The sequence below is a fragment of the Hyperolius riggenbachi genome, chromosome 7 (genome assembly GCF_040937935.1).
Source record: "Hyperolius riggenbachi isolate aHypRig1 chromosome 7, aHypRig1.pri, whole genome shotgun sequence".
NCBI classification, from domain to species: Eukaryota; Metazoa; Chordata; class Amphibia; order Anura; family Hyperoliidae; genus Hyperolius; species Hyperolius riggenbachi.
The window spans coordinates 87,793,880-87,813,427 of NC_090652.1; the positions used below are offsets into that span (position 1 = coordinate 87,793,880).

Consider the following 19,548-nt stretch of genomic DNA (forward strand, 5'->3'; position numbering starts at 1 on the left):
TCAGAGCCCTGTGCTGTAAGAAAGTCTTTTTAAAGGTGGCCATACACTGGTCGATTTGCCATCAGATTCGTCCAACAGATAGATCCCTCTCTCTGATCGAATCTGATCAGAGAGGGATCGTATAGCTACCTTTACAGCAAACAGATTGTGAACCGATTTCAGCCTGAAACCGTTCACAATCTGTTGTGGTGGTGCTGCTGCTGCTGCCCCCGCCCGCATACATTACCTGCTCCGCCGGCGCAACTCCAGTCCCCCGGTCACCGCTGCTCTGTCTGCGCTCTGGTCTCCAGGTCCGGCATGCCTCACTTCTTCTAGCCCGGCAGGAAGTTTAAACAGTAGAGGGCGCTCTACTGTTTAAACTTCCTGCCGGGCTAGAAGAAGTGAGGCATGCCGGACCTGGAGACCAGAGCGCAGACAGAGCAGCGGTGACCGGGAGACTGGAGTCGCGCCGGCGGAGCAGGTAATGTATGCGGGCTCTATTGCGTCGGTCGTCGGGCACTCGAACGCCGCTAGCGACGCGCTCCCTACCCGCGGGCGATCGACGGTAATTTTCCGCACGGAGCGATCGACGGGATCGGACGAAATGGATCGAAATTCGGCGTGTAGCGCGAACGATTGGCAGCAGATTCGATCCCAGTGATCGAATCTGCTGTCGAAATGGCGGCAAATCGGGCCAGGGTATGGCCAGCTTAAGTTATATTTTCTGTTTTTGCTTAGGGACAAACAAATTGTTTGCTCCAAGTAGAGGGGATACGCATGTTTAAGCTGCCTACCTAGTGGCAAGGTTTTGGTTTCCAGTTTTCTGTATATGCTGTAAATAAGATGTCAGCAAAAATAAAGCACTGTTGGTGGCAAAATATAAAGACTGTCTTCCAGACTTGCTTTGCACTGTGCCTGTCCCAAAAGGCAAAGGACCTGTTACCTATCGGCTTGTGTTAAATTAAATCTATATGTATTTGATGTTCCATATATACAATAGTAAATAAGGACATGTAAAGTCTCATCTGTGGGCCTTTACAGCATGAGTTACACACCTGCTGCAGGATTCCCCAATGACTTGCTCATTCTATATTAGAAACATCCATTGGGGAGGCATGCCTCCAGTCTCTAGCTAGCTCGTAATGGTTCTTGGCATTAAGATATAAAAGCTCTCCTAGGGATTTACCACAGCTGGAGTCCCAAAGAGACAGACGTAATCAGCAAGAGCTTCTACCAAAGATAAAACATCAGGTCCTTGGCGGAAATGACCTTTACTCAACAGACCGTTCCCCAAGCTCAAATCCATATTCCTACAGGCATGCAAGTAAATGCATAGCATGAGCAAGCTCAGATGGTATTAATACACCGTTCAGATCTCATAAGCCAATGTGGACACAGAAATACCTTATATGAAAACCACAAAGTGTTGCAACATACAACTGAAATCTACGAAGAAATCATGGTTTCTCTCTGCAGTGTGTAGTAACTCCCTCCCCCTACAATACGATACAATTATTCTTAGTTCGTTATTGTGATTAGTGTTTGGCTACTGTTTTCCATAGCAGTAACGCTGACTAGCATTGATGAGTTTAAATTGACTTTCAGGAACTATTTTGATATGCAATGCAGTGTTCTCCCCAGGCTCTTTTAGCCGGGTGCTGCACCCATCTAGTTTTGGTGACCATCCGGCTGTCATCGGCTCACCTCCTCCTATGCTGTAAGCAGAGTTGCTCACAGATGCACTGGCCCTGCATTCTCTCATCTTGCCCCACGCAGCTACTTTTTCATGCCACCCGGATACGATTTCATGCCACCCAGCTGGAAAACATTTCTGGGGAGAACACTGCAATGATATGCAGCATCTGACAGGCATTCTATCATGCATAAACATAACTTGATTGTAGAAGATTTACAAAAAAATGACCTGTTCCTTATGTCCTAAGTCAGGTGAGCCAGTCAAGGTGGCTAGCAGGTTTAAAGCAAAGCTTAATAAAAAACTTGATTCTCAAATCAATTTTGCTGATTGGTGTTAATTACTATTGTATCACCAGTGGAATTAACGTTTTCAAGTTAAAAAACCCACTGTGAAGCTGTGTTTTCCTGTTGCTGTGCACCTACCCATCCAACATTCAAACACCTCATACTTCAGTGGTTAACCGTTAAAGAGCAACTGTTAGGCATACAATCTAAAATCGATTCTCTATAAACAGCTGTTCTACAAGTAAAATGGATGCTAAAGAGGCAATATAAAAATCTAAAATCAATCTCACCTTTTTGCTGATTGATTTTTATTCCTCATGCCTCCCGGCCCTAATCTGGTACACAGAGTAGCAGCCGCAAAAGTGAAGTGACGTCACATGCAAAGTCAGCCTTCATTGGCTGAAGTCTCTGTCACTCGTCACTGCCAGCTACTAGGGCGCAGGAAGGGGGGGCCAGAAGCTGTCCCCTGACACTATCCTCGGCCCCCCTCCTGCAGTGTGCCATGTCCGCGCTCCAGCCGCATCTTTCTCCCCCTGCATGCCCCCTCGGTATCCCTTCTCCTCCCCGCACTATTACAGAGCAGAGCGGGGAGGGATAAAGCCAGCACACACAGACTCCCCTCCTTATGGTTCCACGTGCTGGAGTTCCCATCTATACTCTCTGCACTGCCTCCGGTAGTAGTGCAGAGATTATGCACGGGAACTTCAGTGCTTGGAACTATTAGTAGGCGAGTTGATCTGCGATGTCTTTATCACTCCCCGCTCTGCTCTGTAATAGTGCGGGGAGGAGAGGGGATGCCAGGGGGAATACTTAAAGGACTTACGAGGCAACATGTGACATGATGAGATAGACATGTGTATGTACAGTGCCGAACACACAAATAACTGCTGTGTTCCTTTTTTTCTTTCTCTGCCTGAAAAAGTTAAACATCAAGTATGCAAGTGACAGTTTCTGTCTGGGTCGGGACCGGGTCGGACTGGGTCTATAGCATAACCCTCAATGATAAGTAATTACAGCCATAAAACATTATTCTGTCAGTAAATGGCTTTAGAGAGCAGGAAAGAGATAAAAAGGGTCAATAATTCATAGGTTTGAGCTCTGGCATACTGCATTGAATGTGTCATTGAGCAGAGACAATGAAACAGTAAAAACTTAAAAACTAGATTTAAATATAAAATAAAACTGTGGGATATCTAAAAAAGTCATTTTTAGGAGAAGTAGTATAGATATTGTTTTTCTCAGAAGTTTATTTTCACCTTGTAAGTCCTTTAACCTCCTTGGCGGTAACCCCGTGTGTGACACGGGGTAAGCCGCCGGAGGGTGCCGCTCAGGCCCTGCTGGGCCGATTTTCATAATTTTTGCTTTGCTGGACGCAGCTAGCACTTTGCTAGCTGCGCCAGCACTCTGATCGCCGCCGGCCCCTGCCCGATCGCCGCTATCTGCTGCGGCGCGGGCCCCCCCCCCCCTCCAGACCCCAGCGCTGCCTGGCCAATCAGTGCCAGGCAGCGCCGAGGGGTGGCCCGGGACTCCCAATGACGTCCCGACGTCAGTGACGTCGGTGACGTCATCCCGCCCCGTCGCCATGGCGACGGGGGAAGCCCTCCAGGAAATCCCGTTCTATGAACGGGATTTCCTGATCGGAGATCGCCGAAGGCGATCGAAGCGGGCGGGGGGATGCCGCTCAGCAGCGGCTATCATGTAGCGAGCCCTCGGCTCGCTACATGATAAAAAAAAAAAATTTAAAAAAAAAACTGCTGCGCTCCCTCCTGGCGGTATTTTTCATACCGCCAAGGAGGTTAAGCATATGGGATCCAAGATGGCCACCACCAGAATCAGAAGTCACTGGATTTTACAAATGTAAAATCAGAATTAAACAGTAGACAGCGCAATACATCCGTTAAGTAAGTAGAGCAAGTAATCATCTACTTGCTTATGTGGTTTTTTTTTTATTAACGCATTGCATATGGCTAACAGTTGTTCTTTAAAGCACAATTACTATTGCTGAGAAAAGACAATCTCTTATGTTCAGCTCTATACATCCAGCTTGCTCGTATGTTAAAGGGAAGGTCCAAGCAAAATAAAAAAAATGAGTTTCACTTACCTGGGGCTTCTACCAGCTCCATGCAGCCATCCTGTGCCCTCGTACTCACTCACTTTTGCTCCAGTCCCCCGCTGGCAGCTTGCCGACCTCGGAGGTCAGCGGGACGCATTGCGTACATTTTTACGCATTCCCGCTAGTGCAGGAACATTAACACATACATTTTTACGCATTGCTGGTTTATTGCGTAAAAATTTACGTATTGAACCAGTTACGCGTAAAAGTGTATGTGTTAATGTTCCTGCACTAGCGGGAATGCGTAAAAATGTACGCAATGCGTCCCGCCGACCTCCGAGGTCGGCAAGCTGCCAGAGGGGGACTGGAGCAAAAGTGAGTGAGTACGAGGGCACAGGATGGCTGCATGGAGCTGGTAGAAGCCCCAGGTAAGTGAAACTCATTTTTTTATTTTGCTTGGACCTTCCCTTTAACAAAAACATGCAAGCAAAACCGTGGTAAATGGTCTCTGGGTAGTGTGAACATTTTCTGCAGGTCACTTAGGCAGGGTTCACATTTCCATATGCAAATTGCGATGTATGAAAAAGCGTTCAATGCACATCTAATGAAAGTCAAATGAGAAAACACACTTTTGCAAAAATTCACAAAATTGAGATTTTGCATGCGTGGGAAAAACATCCCTTGCAGCATAAATCTGCACATCACATGGTGTTGCGAAAATTAGCATACAAATGCGAATTTAAAAAAAAAAAAAAAAAAAAAAAAAAAAAAAACCTCTTTGCAATGGTAACTGTGAATTCTTAAAGTGTGAACCCTGCCTACATCCAGGTGTGGGAAGAGGAGCAACCAGCTTGTCTATACAGCAAGACAGAGTTTATAGGTGGTCTGTAAGGAATACAGATTCTGATCTTGACCAATTTTAGCTTCAGTCAGTTATGCTGGGAATACACAGCTCGATTTTGAGCCATTAAGATGGCTCGATAGATAATTTCCAACATGTCCGATTTACCGCCCGATCGTTTCGCCGATTGATTCCGGATTGAAGTGAATGGAAAAAGTAAAAAAAAAAAAAAAAACGAGCGGAAAATAAGAGAATTCATTGTGGAATCGAGCAGCGAAACAATCGAGCAGGAGAATCGAGCCGTGTACGTCCAGCATTATGAACACTCATAGCTGGCTACAAACTGAAGTGTAAAAATATTTTTTAACATTAACCGTTTTCACTAGGAGCGGTGCGATGCGGCTACATAGCCGCATCGCACCACAGGTGTGCTGAAACACATGCACGGCAATGGAAGGGTTTCCACTGCGTGCAAGCTGTGCGGAGCGGTGCGGAGCGATCCGAGAATCTGCAGCATGCTGCAGATTATCGCACGCCCGCAGCCGCGTTCCATCTCCTCCATTGAATTGCGCATCAGGAGATGCGGAAGTGATGCGGCTACGTAGCCGCATTAGCATCACTTTGTAGTGGAAACCGGCCAAGCATGGCTTCATTGCCTTTTACTTTTCAAGAGGCAAAAAAACAAAAAAAAAAACACCACAACTTTCAAAAGATACGAACAAATTTGCCCACGGCTGTAGTTTTGATCAAATATGACCCATTAATTGAGTATTCTGACGATTGCTCAGGTTGATAGAGTGGAAACCCTGTATACGAGCAAGGCTTGGTGTACAGAGGCGGTAGAGTAGAATAAAAACGTTTAAAAACCGTCTAAAAGAGGGGGATGTTCAGGTGGACTTACCTCCCTCAAAAATATAAAACTCAATTGAGTCACAATATATCAATACTGTGGAGTTCAATAAAATATTTTTGTATTGATATATTGTGACTCAATAGAGTTTTTCATATTTTTGAGGGAGGTAAGTCCAACTGAACATCCCCCTCTTTTAGACGGTTTTTAAACGTTTTTATTCTACTCTGGTGCCTCTGTACACCAAGCCTTGCTGAAATCTTGATTCCACCCTCGGTGGAGGGGTGCTACCCCGTTTCCTATCTATAGAGCGCAACATCTTAAAAACCTGAGTGGGGTCAGGTTCTAATACTCCCCACCTGCACTTGAAGTGGTTGCCTATGGGTAACCCATGTTTGTGAGTATATCTAAATATTTTGCTTTTAACCACAACCAACTTAACAATACTACACCATATCGGGCTCTCGATTTCGCTTTGTTCTTCCAAGCGCGTATACAAGCAGACTGCTATTAAAATTGAGTTCAAGTTTAGGTTTGTTTTTTTAGGGGAGGACAGCGTTACATCCCAATATATACAGCAATATATAGATATAGGTAGCAGTTCTGATGCAGTAAAGTTCGGTTGCCGAGGCACAATACAAACATGCAACAAAAATGACAGCTCTGTCCTTTCCCAGAGCTATGTTGATGTTGCGGCCAACTAGCCACCAGGAACACCAGGCGCAGCTCTGAATGAAAGGAAGAGGGGAGAGTAACTTCCTATCTGCAGAATCCACACAAGGATGGAGGATGGAAAAAGGAGGAAAGGAAGAATTGGAACTTTACTTCCTTGGAACAATCCTGAAGTCTGAATATGAACCGGGGACAAAAAAAAATAAAAAAATCCAGCAGCTCCTAGCAACGGGTCTTAAAGTGCAGTGGCCAGCTATTCATGTAACAAAACACAGAATTCCAGAAGGACTAAATCATTGAGTAAAAATAAACCCTTATTGTAAACAGCAGCAGCGAGGCACGGCTAAGTGGATCGCAGTTAAGGAGAAGGTGGAAGAAGTACTTCAGGGAAAAGGCTTCATGCTTTGAGACTCTGGCGAACAAAGAAAGCAATTGTAAGCAATCAAGTACAGTTGCTTTTCTGCTTATTGTTTTTCAGTGCTTATGAAAAAAAAAAGGAAAAGGAACAGACTATGTGACAGAAGCTGCAGGCTCAGGAATGAGCCTCTGATCAGTAAGACAATTTACTTGCATAACTGATTTTAGCTCTATTTTAAAATGCCAGAATGCGACTCAAACTGTTCAGATTAAGACATAAAAGATCAATAGTCCCGTACTCCATACTCTGTATGTGCCTAAGAGCGCCAAGGGCTGCATGGAGATGACAAGCAGCGCAAACAAATGAGAAACCAAGACTTAAGTCATAAAAGCTAATTAAATGTATTTATGCAGAAACCCCATAAGGAAGGAGGTGTACACACGATATAAGTAGAAGCTGCTTTGCATCTGAAGAATAATATGTCAAAAAGATGTGGCAAACAATGGATACCTACCTGTTCACCACCCTGCCACAGTGCCCCACCAGATCAATGTCAGCAGGTTCTCTTTGCTGCAGCCATAAGCTTTGTGCTGCTCTCTCATCACTACAAATACATGGGCTCTCATTGTCCTGCTGCTTCTACCCTCATTCCTCGCACATTAAAGGCAAGGGCATACTTTTCTGAAGGAGTTTGATGAGTTTGTCGTTTAGTTGGTTATTATGCGGAAAATACAAGCCGTGTAAATGGTTTGTCGTGGTGTTGGTCATGCACCTTGTTGAGTGTGTAAACGAGACTTAGGTCCCGTTCACAATGGCAATTAAAAACTGTCCAGTCACGGATCGTAGCTAAACAGATCGTAACAAATGCGAAATTGATCCAATGTTACACTATGAATCGGCTCACATTACTCCATTCGAATGAATCCGTTCTGCAAGCTACACTGAACAGACCGCAAGTTTGGTGCTGCTGCGATTTTCCTGGAAGAAACGAAAGCTGAAGCACTGCACGGGAGGCAATGAGAAAGCGAGCCTAAAAACACACTGGCTAAAAGACAGACCGTTCTAGACAGCAAAACCTACTTTGGTGATTATGGAGAAACAAATCCATTCAAGCGGAAATCTGATTAGTTTCATTAAGCACATAAGTGCCAGTGTGAACCAGTTCTAAAGTGTTTGAAAGAAAATGGCTTGGTCAAAGTCCTTCATTTTATGTGTAATTATTTCACGTCTGAAAGAATACAGTCCCCTACCGAAAAAGGGCTCGTTTTGTTTCTTAAACTGCACAGTAGATAGGATTAGGTTTCCTGTAAGAAGGATAGAGAGTTCTTCCTGTTAGAAGCAGAATGCATTATTTGGTTACATAGAAGCGCAGGATTTATCTGCAGCGGTTGGCAGCAGGTCCAGCCAAGAAATGTGAATCCACTGCAGACAAACTGGGTATGCATGGGCAATAAACCACTGGCCTCTCCGCAACCAACAGGAATGACTCGTATAAAAAGGCCTGACTTCCTGCAAACCTAGAGTCACAATTTCCTGAATGCACGTTAACGCAACTTCAAACTACTAGCTCCAGCAAGTCAGAACAATTCAACATTCATAGTTAAGATAACATAAAATGAGACCTGCTCAGCGCTAGAATGCAGCAATTTCACGACTTCACAATTTGCTTCTGAAAATCTTGGCACTGTTTCACTGTCTGCTGTTTCTCTGTCATCCGAAGCCTGGCAGAGACTGTCAGCTTCTCTGTACCATCCTTTATCCCTTTCCAGTCTCTCCCAGAGGCCTAGAGCAGATTGCCGCAGGGCACGGTGATGTCACAATGCTAGAAGTTTTGAAAGACATTCTGACTGTCATCTTCAATAAACCAGTGGGATATTCAGGCGTTGATCCACTTGCACTGCTAAAATGCTGCGCAATGCACTTCGCACTAGGCAGTATGTTTGTGAATGAGATGCGGCCCCAAATTCCCTCTAGCTGTGTCATTGCAGAGCACTAACCCCCCCCCCCCATGTGATTTGGAAGCAGCCCATAGATTTTAATAGTGGGAATGCGATTTTGAAGTGCAATTTCAGAAACAAAAATCTATCCATAAGTTATAGTGTTTTACTTACCTATAGGGGGCCGCACCGTAGCCCCGTCTATATGGAAGCCTTTATTTTCTGTGTCCTGTGCCGCAGATTAAAATTCATGGTGATTTTCCATGTCCCTGGAAGCTGCAATGCATGCTGGAAAATGTAGTACCAGCCAAAAGATGTAATCACATCAATGGGAACTGCATCTGCCAGCATGCATCACACGTCCACAGCATGTATTGCGCTTCCAGGGACATAGGAAATCATTGCAGTTATGCAGCATGGGGAGACAGAAAATAAAGGCCCCCCAAATAGGCCTAAGTATATTCCTGCTGCACCCCGAAGCCCACACAATTAACAAACCTCCCTTAGGGGGATGTTCGCTTGAAAAGTCAGAAACATTCGTCTGGCTCTTTAATGTGATGGGCAGCTCAATGCATCCGGATTGCATTTTGAATTAAAGTGAACCTGAACTCTTGCACATGACAGAAGGAGAAAAGAACATATAAATGCACCCTGCATGTATTTACAGAGTTTAGCCTAATCCCCCCATCATCTGTGACTAATCACAAGTGTAATTTAATCTCTCAGCTGTGTCAGCTCAGGAATCTCTGCAGTCCTTGGCAGAGGAGTTAATTTTTAAACACAGGATGTTAACCCTATGTCTGCTTCCAAGAAAGGAGGACGTAGACACTGCAGATTTATTGCAGGATTTGTATTAAAGGGGCACAATGGCGAAAAATTGTAAAATTTAAAATGTGCAAATAAGAAGTACATTTTTTCCAGAGTAAAATGAGCCATAAATTAAATTACCTTTCTCCCATGTTGCTGTCAATTACATGAGGTAGTAGAAATCTGACAGAAGCGACAGGTTTTGGACTAGTCCGTCTCTTCATGGGGGGATTCTCAGGGATTTATTTTCAAATGCACTTAGTGAATGGCAGTTGCTCCGTCCAACTGCCAAAAAACTGTAGCGAGCAGGGAAGCCGGCCAGTATCATAGTTTAAACCCTTTTTAGGGAATATCTTCATAAAGAATAAAAGCCTTGCTGAGAATCCCCTATGAAGAGATGGACTAGTCCAAAACCTGTCACTTCTGTCAGATTTCTACTACCTACTGTAAGTGACAGCAACATAGGAGAAAAGTAATTTATGGATCATTTTACTCTGGAAAAAACATACTTCTCATTTGTCTATGTTTGCACATATTTTAAATGTTAAAATTTAACTGTAACAAAGATGTTTGTCTTTAAAGGTTATTATTCTGTTTCTTATCTTTTAGAGCAGAGAGGAAGTTCGGAGTTCAGATACACTTTAACGCAAACGGTCTCTGTAACAGATGTTTGGTTTAGCATTTAATGACGTCATTGGTGTGTTGGGGCCAGGTTTGTGACAGGTGTGCTTCACAGAAAACATCTCTCACCACTACCTCAGCGTCACAGGCCTGGATCTTTCTCCACATAGATCATCTTCCATGCTACACTTCCCAGCATGCCACTCTCCTGATACATCACATATAGCAGGGTCTGATTACTTCATAGCATGTCCAGCCACAGCAGAAGCAGCTATCACTACAGGCAGTCATGGCTTCCTGGCCTTCTCAGATATAACAGGGAGAGTACTAATCTCTGAAGTGACACCGACTGCCGGCCAGTAAAGTTTTAAAGGCCTTTTATGGAAGTTATACCCTGTGAAGATGATTACCTACAGCCTGCTCAGCAATCCGTATAGTCATGCCAAGCATTATGTACTTTTCTACGCTACTTCCACTGAACAGGAAGATAATAGCATCTCTGGCAGAAGTCTAATGTCTGACAGACTTAAAGGATAAGTGCCCTTTTCAGTTTTTCTCCCTCATTCACTGGGGAGCTGGTAAACAACGGTAGTACTTATTTCAGATGCATTATGAAGCTCTCCATCATGACCTACACATACCAAGACTTCACTAGAAAAAAAACACTCTGGATCTTCCAGCCACCAGAGGAAGCCCTTCTGTTGATGAGAGGTACAGGGCATCTGTTCTGAATGAGAGACAGGCATTCTATCAACAAAAGCTCCCTCTGGTGGTTGGAAGACTGGAAGATGTTCGGGAAAAAGCAAAAGGCTGTACCATTTTAAATCATGGCAAAAACAATTACCACGATCAAGTGTGTGAACGACATGAATTGTCAGTGGGACATTCAAATCGATGGTCAGTTTTGTTGCTACCAGACTGAGGGAAATTTAAATCTGTTAAAATTGGGTAGGTGTAAGTGGCAGCTGCCTACTAGGTTTGGCTGCACAGCACAATTAGCTGCATTGCTACATCTTCTCAGATATCTACAATGAAAACTGGTTAGAGGGATGGAAGGTCTCGCTAACCAGGAAAGAGGTGTGTGATGGGGGACAGAGGGCTGACCGAGCGGCACATACATGACGTCACATGGTGGGCAGAACAAACGAGAAGACAAAGTAATCGTCCGTTACTCGGCTGAGTTGATCCACCTGGTGGATAGCTGGCCACTGTACACACCGGATTAGTGGCTGAGACAATCATTATCTGCCTTCTTATCAGACTTTAGCGTGTGTACGGGGTTTTAGAGGAGATCTAATTAACATGCATAAATACATCAGAGGGCAATTAAGATTGGCAGGTGAACTTTTTGTCCCTAGGCCTCTGCAAAAGACTAGAGGACATGATCTGCGCATGAAGGAAAACACGTTTTTGCCATTTATTTAGAAAAGGGTTCTTTATCATAAGGCTGATTAAAATGTGGACTGTATTATCACAATAAGTAGTTATGGCAAATTCTATACCCGCATTTAAGGGGGGCTTAGATGCTTTCCTTGCATTGAAAGACATCCATGGATATAATTACTAAGCAATGGATGTTGATCCAGTGATTGTATTTGATATAGAGTTGGGAAGGTATTTCTTTCCCATTTAGGGCTAACTGGTCCAAGCCTTGTAGGGGTTTTTCTCTTTCCTCTGGATTGACCAATATATGTGAGGGTGCAGGCTAGTGTTGTACCTTTTTCTGGTTGAATTCAATGGATGTATGTTTGTTTTCAACCCAAATAACTATGTACTGGTGCAAAATGGCAGACCGAGTAAACTAAACTACCATTTACTCACATGAACTTGTAAAATCTATAGTGTTTCTCAGGGCAGCCCCTTTGAAAACAATGGGGTGCATACAAAATAAACTGTTAAAGGAAAACTGAAGTTAGGGGGATAGGGAGGCGATCATTTATTTTCTTTTAAAACGGACCTGAACTCTTGCAGAGGAGACCAGGAGAACAAAGAAATATACCCTGTGTGAGTTTATAGAGAACAGCCCAATTCTCCCTTCTCAGCAAGTAATGAGCTAGTGTAATTTGAACTGTCAGCTCTCTGTCAAATTTTCACCTAATATGTAAACGCAGGAGCCATCTTGAAGGCCACGCAACACCGGCTTTCGGCGCATTGCCCCACTTCCCCGAACCAAACCACCAAGATGTTTACTACAGTGAACATCTCGCTGGTTTTCTCTAGGTAAGGAGGGGAGGAGGGGCCATGCGCCAGAAATCAGGTGATGTGGGGTCTTTGGGACGGCTTTGAGGGACAAGGCAGCGCAGGCAACTATAACTTTCTTTTTCAGGAAGGATGCCGGATTTTAAAATTTAGGCTGGAGATGCGCTTTAATGCAGTTTATTGCATATACCTCAATGATAATGGGAGCAAACTAGTGACATTGTGTGATAACATACCAAAAGTAAAAAACAATAGTCCAAAAAAAAGTGTGCGTGTATTAGAGCACAGTGGGATTACAGTGGACCAGTGCTGACTATATGTGAGAACATGCACACTGGCAGCAGCCGACAAGCCAGAGAGTCAGCAAGGCCATAACACAAGCACACAACCACTGGAAGCAGCTAAGCACCAACAGCACGAGCAAGCAAAAAACAAAAGCACAAGCTGCAAAGGCTGAGGGGAAAAATGAAATAAAGACTTCACCTAGCTGATTAGGGGAGTGGCTGACCAAATCCCGAATGGGAGGCATGCCTATGGAAAAGCAAACAAAAACATTATTGCTTATAGATCCATTATATCCTACCGGTCTAACACAGCTTACCTGTTTGTTCAGGTACAACGGAATAGCAGAAATAATCACCATACACAGGGGTTAGAGAAATGCATGCGCTTTCTGAAAGGATTTACAATGTTACAGAAAACCTACAAGAAAATCAATAGAACAACAAACTGCTGAGCTCCACATCACTGTTCAGGGCTACTGTGCTGCTAATAAGGCCACTCAGGCAAAGTCCCTCAAAAGACTACAGTAAATTGGCATAAAAATTACATCTGAGGTAGCTTTGACTACTAAATGCCCGCCTCAGGGTTTCAAAGCAGACCTTTATAACCAGGAATTAAGCTTGGCACAGATCACTGGCAGGCAGCAACACCAGTTGTTACCGTCTATAATTTTCCTCTCACATTTTATTGTGAAAAAAACAAAAATCATGGGATTAGGCCAATAATAAATCCCAGGATGCATGCTGATATTTATGCCAGCACAAGCCACAGGCAGCCCCTGCCACTTTCTGCTTCTGTACAATGCTGCAACTGAACATGTAGCTTTTTTTTTTTTTTTTTTTTTTTTTTTTTGACACTACATCAGACTGGGTAACAATCCTATAATGGAAGCAGGTTTGACAACCCCTTTCAGGAAGATTAGAAATAGACTTGAGTTTCTCAGCCAATCACTATTCATCTGGATGCCTTTCCACAGAGTTCAACAGGCAAGTTTGGTTGAGCGGTATTTATATGCTAGACCTGGCCTGAAGCTTGTCAGAAGGTGGTCAGACACAGAAGCCTTTAGGATAGATATGCTTATTGTTTATGTCACGGCATGACTGAACCAAGCCATACACATTGAAATTTTTTCACAGGCAGCTTCGATCAGATCAAAAATCAATAGTTCAACAAGCCACAATCAATTGTAATTTTGGTTGACTTGCGCCCAAAGAAAGACAACAATCAAAGCCATGATTTGATGACCAGATACGGCGAGGAAGCGGCAGTAGATCAACAGTAGATAGATTTTTCAGTAAATTTCACGGTGAAATCTATTAAAAATCTGTGTGCAGTACATGGATGGAATTGATCCCTCTCAGATCAAAGAGGGATCGATCTGTTTTTCACATTGGTTGACAATCTACGCATGTATGTACACCTTAAAAGAGAAATTTTACCTAAGGATTGAACTTGATTAAAGTCAGTAAGCGGATACCCTCTTTCCCATGAGAAATCTTTACTTTTGCTCAAATAGATCATTGGCGTCTGTACAGCCGATATTGTGATGAAACCCCTCCCACAGTGTGATGTCATGACCATGGTCCTGACCATTTGCTGTCTGTGAAGCTTGTTGCATTATGGGAAATAATGGCTTTTTCCAACAGCCAAGCAAGCAGCAGCATCTCCCTCTGTGCATAGAACTCTCAGCAATGAACATTCCTACAGATTACCTGAACTAAAGATCACCTCCAGTGATGCATTTCAGAATGTAAATCAGGGAGAGGAAAGATTTTACAATGGCCAAACACTGACTAAATCTATAAATGAATATTGTAAAAAAAAATAAAAATGTATTCACAATGTTATTTTCAATACAGTTCCTCTTTAAAGAGGTAACAGGAAATGTCTTTCTATGTACACACTAGATTTTTATCACAGCAACAATTTTTTTGAAAGTACAGTGTGTATAGAAGTTAAACATCCCATAGTATTTCCCTCTACAATCTGCTTAATTACATCCATACTGCCCCGAACACTTTTGCAGCCCCTATTGTGCAGGTGGATACACAGTCACCTGAGGTGTTAATTAAGGCGCATTCACCAGTCATACTTTTTCAAACTACTGGTCCTTCAGACCCTCCCACGGGGCGGTTATTCTGCTGACAGTTGCACGTGAGTACAAGCAGTCGACAAACTGATAAGACTGTTTTTGTCTGCCGACAGCTTCTACTCACGTGCAACTGTCGGCAGATTGACCGCCCTGCAGGAGGGTCTGACGGACCAGTCGTTTTAAAAAGTATGGCGTGTATACGCGCCTTCAGTTTCAGTATTTCCACAAAACTCCAGCTTCAGTGGTGTTTAGCTTCGGGCAGGGCTATATCTGTGTGCCTGGAGGCCTCCCTACACAAGGTAGCCGTGCATCTAGTGAGAAGATCAGGCAGCCACACTGATCACTCTAGAGGAAATAGCTGGGTTAAAGAGTACAATCTGGAACAAGGCAGGGAGGAGAGTGCAGAACACACAAGAAGTAGTAAGAAAGCTTACGCAAGCCAACAGAGGATTCACCTGAAGCACAGAAATACAATTTAGAAGGGGAATCCGTGAGCCATTCAATGAAAGGTCGCTATTCTATAACTAAAACAATACCTCAAGTGTAGCTGTACACTTGCTGTTAAGTTTATCCACAACATTGCTTGGAATTTACTTTTCAAGATCCCTAAAGCCAGCCTGTTCTATTCGTCTAGTGACATTGTAGTGTGGCACGAGTCTGAGTAATGCTTTGGTAGACTTTTCGCACCAATATAGCTTGAAACACGATCAGCCATTTTAGGGGTCAGTCTTACTCCTGGGAAACAGAGAACAGACTAGAAACATACAGTATATGCTTGCATATAAGCCTAATTTTTCAGCATAAAAAAAATGTCCTGAAAATGTACCCCCCTCGGCTTATATGTGAGTCAGTGGAGCAAAACAGATAGTGGAGCAGGTTTTGTTAATGGCAGAGGAGCATAAGGATTGTGCGCTAGTGATCTTGCTCTTACCAGCTTGCACCCTGCTGTATCCGTGCCCTCCATCCCCTGCAACATGGTGTGCTACGTGTGCTGCTCAAGACTACCTGTGTCCCATCTTGTGGAATGGAGCGTGCAAGCAATGTGTCAGCAGTGCAATGATCAAGGATTCTTCCTGTGTGGCAATCGCGGTGTCTCATATCTATGACGTCATCTAGTGGCTTCTCCAGACACAGCTGTATGATCCTAGGGCACATCTGGCTATGGGGGGGGGGCTGACTTGTACCGCTACTGACTTTTACTGGGGGACCATTAGGCTACTGTGGAGGGGGCTATATTGGGGAGGGGGCTTACACAAGAGTTGTTCACTTTTTTCTGGTGGGTACCTTGGCTTATACACAGGTCGGCTGATATGTGAGTATATACGATAACGTGTGTAAATGCATAGTATTTTTAATTTGTTTTATTAGAAGAACTCCAGGAAATGCCGAATAAAATGATCCCCTCCGTTATTCTGAATAATCAATGAATATGGTTTTCCTTTTGTTTACAAAAAGCTTTAAAAATGTATTGCCAAAAAAAGAATTTCTGATTCTGGGAATGCTGTATGACAACATGGTTGCACTAGCATTTCAGAAGCGAATTTTATTCCCTTCATGGTACAGATAAATAGTTAATCTCAGGCAGAGCCCAGACACTGTAGTCTTTAAAGTTAAAATTTAAGTTGTAACAGATTTGTTTTTCATCTTATTTTGAGATTTGTTCCAACAAAGGAGCAAGCCATCTGGCAAGAGGTAGCATTTAAATCTTGCAACACCTGAACTGACCCCATATTTCCTAAACCAAACACGAGGAGGTGTCCATTATAGGGTCTTCATACTGACACAGGTCCCCTGGTTTCGCTCTGCTCCCCTCTGCTATGCCCTGCGTTCGCTGCTCTGACAAAAGCCAGGTGAATAGAAGCCAAAGGAGTGGTGCATACGATGTCCCACTCTGTCCTCTCACCGGGCTGTACAGCGTTCTGGGCATGCGTAATTCATAATTGCTACTCGTGTTTTCAGGTTTAGTTAAAGATTTCGGGAGTCAGTTAAGGGTCTCATGTTCTCTGTATCTAGCAGGTTGACCCCGACTACTTTCAGAGAACCTCAACAGTGGCCTCTGGTATCAAAAAGCTGCACTATAGATTTGCCCATATAACACACTATTGCTATCTGCAGCAAACTCAAAACCACAACACAATGCCAAAGGCTTTCATTTAGTATTGACATGGATATTGTTAGAACAGACAGTGAGCGGCTGACCGCCATGGTATCGGAGATAACAAAGAGGTCACCAGCATATACAAGAAACTAAGAGGTGGGAGGAGAGGGTTGCCATCCAAAGTTCAGCAGCATAACTTGTTTATCCAGGATTCCCCAGAGGATGTCCCTTCCCCCCCAAGAGTCATTAGCCCTACTCTTATTACACACTAAAATCATGTCACCCACATAACGAGTCCCTCCATGACTTTGCAATATATAAATGTTCCATGGCCAGGCTAGTGTGACCTGGCCCAACTTCACTAACTCATACCACTCCAAGTCTCATCACCAGTCCCATCATGTGACCGCTCCAACATTTCCATCCTGTCACAGAAGCGGACAGCAAGTAAACAGAGAAAAGGGTGACTTGGAGCTTGTTCCCCGCTACTGCAAATCACAAAAGGGCCCATATGCAATTCATTTTTCTAAGTTTTTTCTTAGGAGATAATTTTTCATCTTGCATTTAAAATACGTTTTCAGCACTTCGCAATTGAAAAATTACCAAAAAGTAGGTGAAAAAGTATCAAAATTATTTTGAGCATTTTCCTGCTTGCTGGTGGATAAAAAGGTATAAGGAAAACTCTGGAGAGAAAGTGAATTTGCATATAGGCCAACGTCTGGTTTCATTGCTAGCCAAACTGTAAGAGGAGGAATGCTAATGTCTCACTCAGCAATGTCACGTGAAATATCAGGGTAGATGGTCCACGCTGAGTATGTTGCCTGTCCACGTTGCTGATAGTGGGACAGGACGAGTCAGCCTAGGGACACACAACTACAAGGAGAGGCAAAGGTTGGGCATTACAGCTACCTACAGGTTTTCTAAGGGCCCGTTTCCACTTGTGCGGAAACTGGGACGAATCCGCAGAGTTTCCCCGCAGGCCAATCGCGCGGGGAAACTCTGCCATAGAGAACAATTGCTCCGCCAGTCGAATCGCTTGCATTAGCGATTCGGCCGGCATATCCATCCGAATCTGTGCAAATCCCATAGCATCGTGGGATTAGTCAGTGTTACCGTAGATCCGGAAATGCCGCCACGCACAAGTGCAGCTGCAGTGGAAACGGGCCCTAAGAGTCTACCCTCTCCATACCCCTTCCACGCTTCCCTATTTGTCCCTTGTTTTATAGGTGGCATCATACTTAAAAACAGAGGCCTCTGAGCTCAACTCTTTTCACTTTCAATTCTTTTGGGACTTCCGCAACCTGTTTATCTGGAACTCTGAGCTGCCCAGCAGTCAAGGAAGATATCATCTGGTTATGTATTTTTCCAAATTATTTTTCTTCACAGCTTATGTTCAAAATGGGTTTCAAAGGACCCTCACAATTATATTGGATAAGGCAATAGATCTGAAAAAAGGTCTAAAGCCTCATCTACACGGGTAGATGAGGCTCCGATGTGCCTGATCGATAAGATCCGACAGGACGGATCTCCCCACCGCCGATTCCCTGCTCGCTCCCCGCGTGGGGACAATGGCAGGGAATCGAGCGGAAGATAAGCGGGGACGAGCGGGGAATCAAATCCGGCGCATGGGCGGCGAGCAGGGACGCGGTGGGCACACGGAAGAGGCGATCCGGCGGCTAATCGAGCCGCCGGATCGGAGCCTCATCTACCCGTGTAGATGAGGCTTAAGATCACCCAGCAGGTTTGAACAGAAGAAACTGACAGGCAAAAAAAAATAAAAAATTCCAATATAGTGTGACTAGTCCATATTATTCATTACAGTCTGACAGCAGCGTACAAGCGGCGAGGGAAAGTCATGGATTATATAAATGTATACAAAACTATAGAAAATCAAGGTCTGCCAGGAGAAGGTTTAGAAGAGGTAAACAACTCTATAAAAGGAGAGATCCCTGCTCAGTATTCCAGTGACAACCCTTGCTGTGTCACGCTCTATTATTCCTTACAAGAGTTCAACACATTGGGCCTCATGTTTCAAAGGAGAGGGTGAATGGAACGTGTGTTGCCCGTAGCAACCAAATTCCACTGCCAATTCAAAGTGAGAACATGAAAGACAAAATATAATTGGTAGCAGTGGACAGCCACCTTCCTGACACTTAAGTAAATGGTTTGGCTGCTAATAAAGGAAACTGTTAATGATTTAAGTGTACCTGAGCTGAAGTGCGAGTAAAAAAAAAAAAAAAAAAAAGTAGTACCTAAAGAGATGGAATCCTCTCAGGATCCTATGGAGGCTTTCCTCTGTGTTCTGCTGTCCCCCCATTTTAGAGGTGGTTATGCTGATACACAACAGAATAACCACATTTAAACTAAAACATTTCAGCTGATACAAATCTTAAAATAAATCTGCACTGTTTCTATTTCCTGATTCATGGAAACAGACATATTGTTAACAGCCTGTGCTTTCAAATGAGCTTATTTGCCATCTCTGCCATAGGAAATCATGTAACAGGGGAGAGATCAGATTACAACTAGTGATTAGACACAAATGAGAGGGAATTAGACAGGCTAAATTCTCTAAATACACACAGGGTGCATTTCTCCATGTTTTCCTTCTGTCCAGTGCAAGAATTCAGGTCCACATTGCCAGTTCTACAATACAATGTTGGCATTGACTGGAAGTTTGCTAAAAACGACCCCTCTTGCTCACTTTTTCCACTTTTCTGTACAGCACCACTGAATAGGCTAATCAGCTATGGAATGTATTGTCCGTTTCTTCAGACAC

The 19,548-nt window shown here is 43.8% G+C and overlaps 1 protein-coding gene across 3 annotated transcripts in view; it reads right to left on the reverse strand.

Annotated features, from left to right (window-relative positions):
• The window catches only part of TNRC6A (trinucleotide repeat containing adaptor 6A), a 147,418-nt gene that overhangs the window by 44,519 nt on the left and 83,351 nt on the right, over positions 1-19,548 (reverse strand). For 2 of the 3 annotated variants that reach the window (XM_068244262.1, XM_068244260.1), the window contains exon 6: positions 12,781-12,828. The exons of the other annotated variant lie outside the window; for it this stretch is intronic. In XM_068244262.1, the coding sequence (XP_068100363.1) occupies positions 12,781-12,828 (48 nt within the window). The remainder of the gene's footprint in view (positions 1-12,780; positions 12,829-19,548) is intronic. 3 annotated transcript variants of the gene reach the window in all.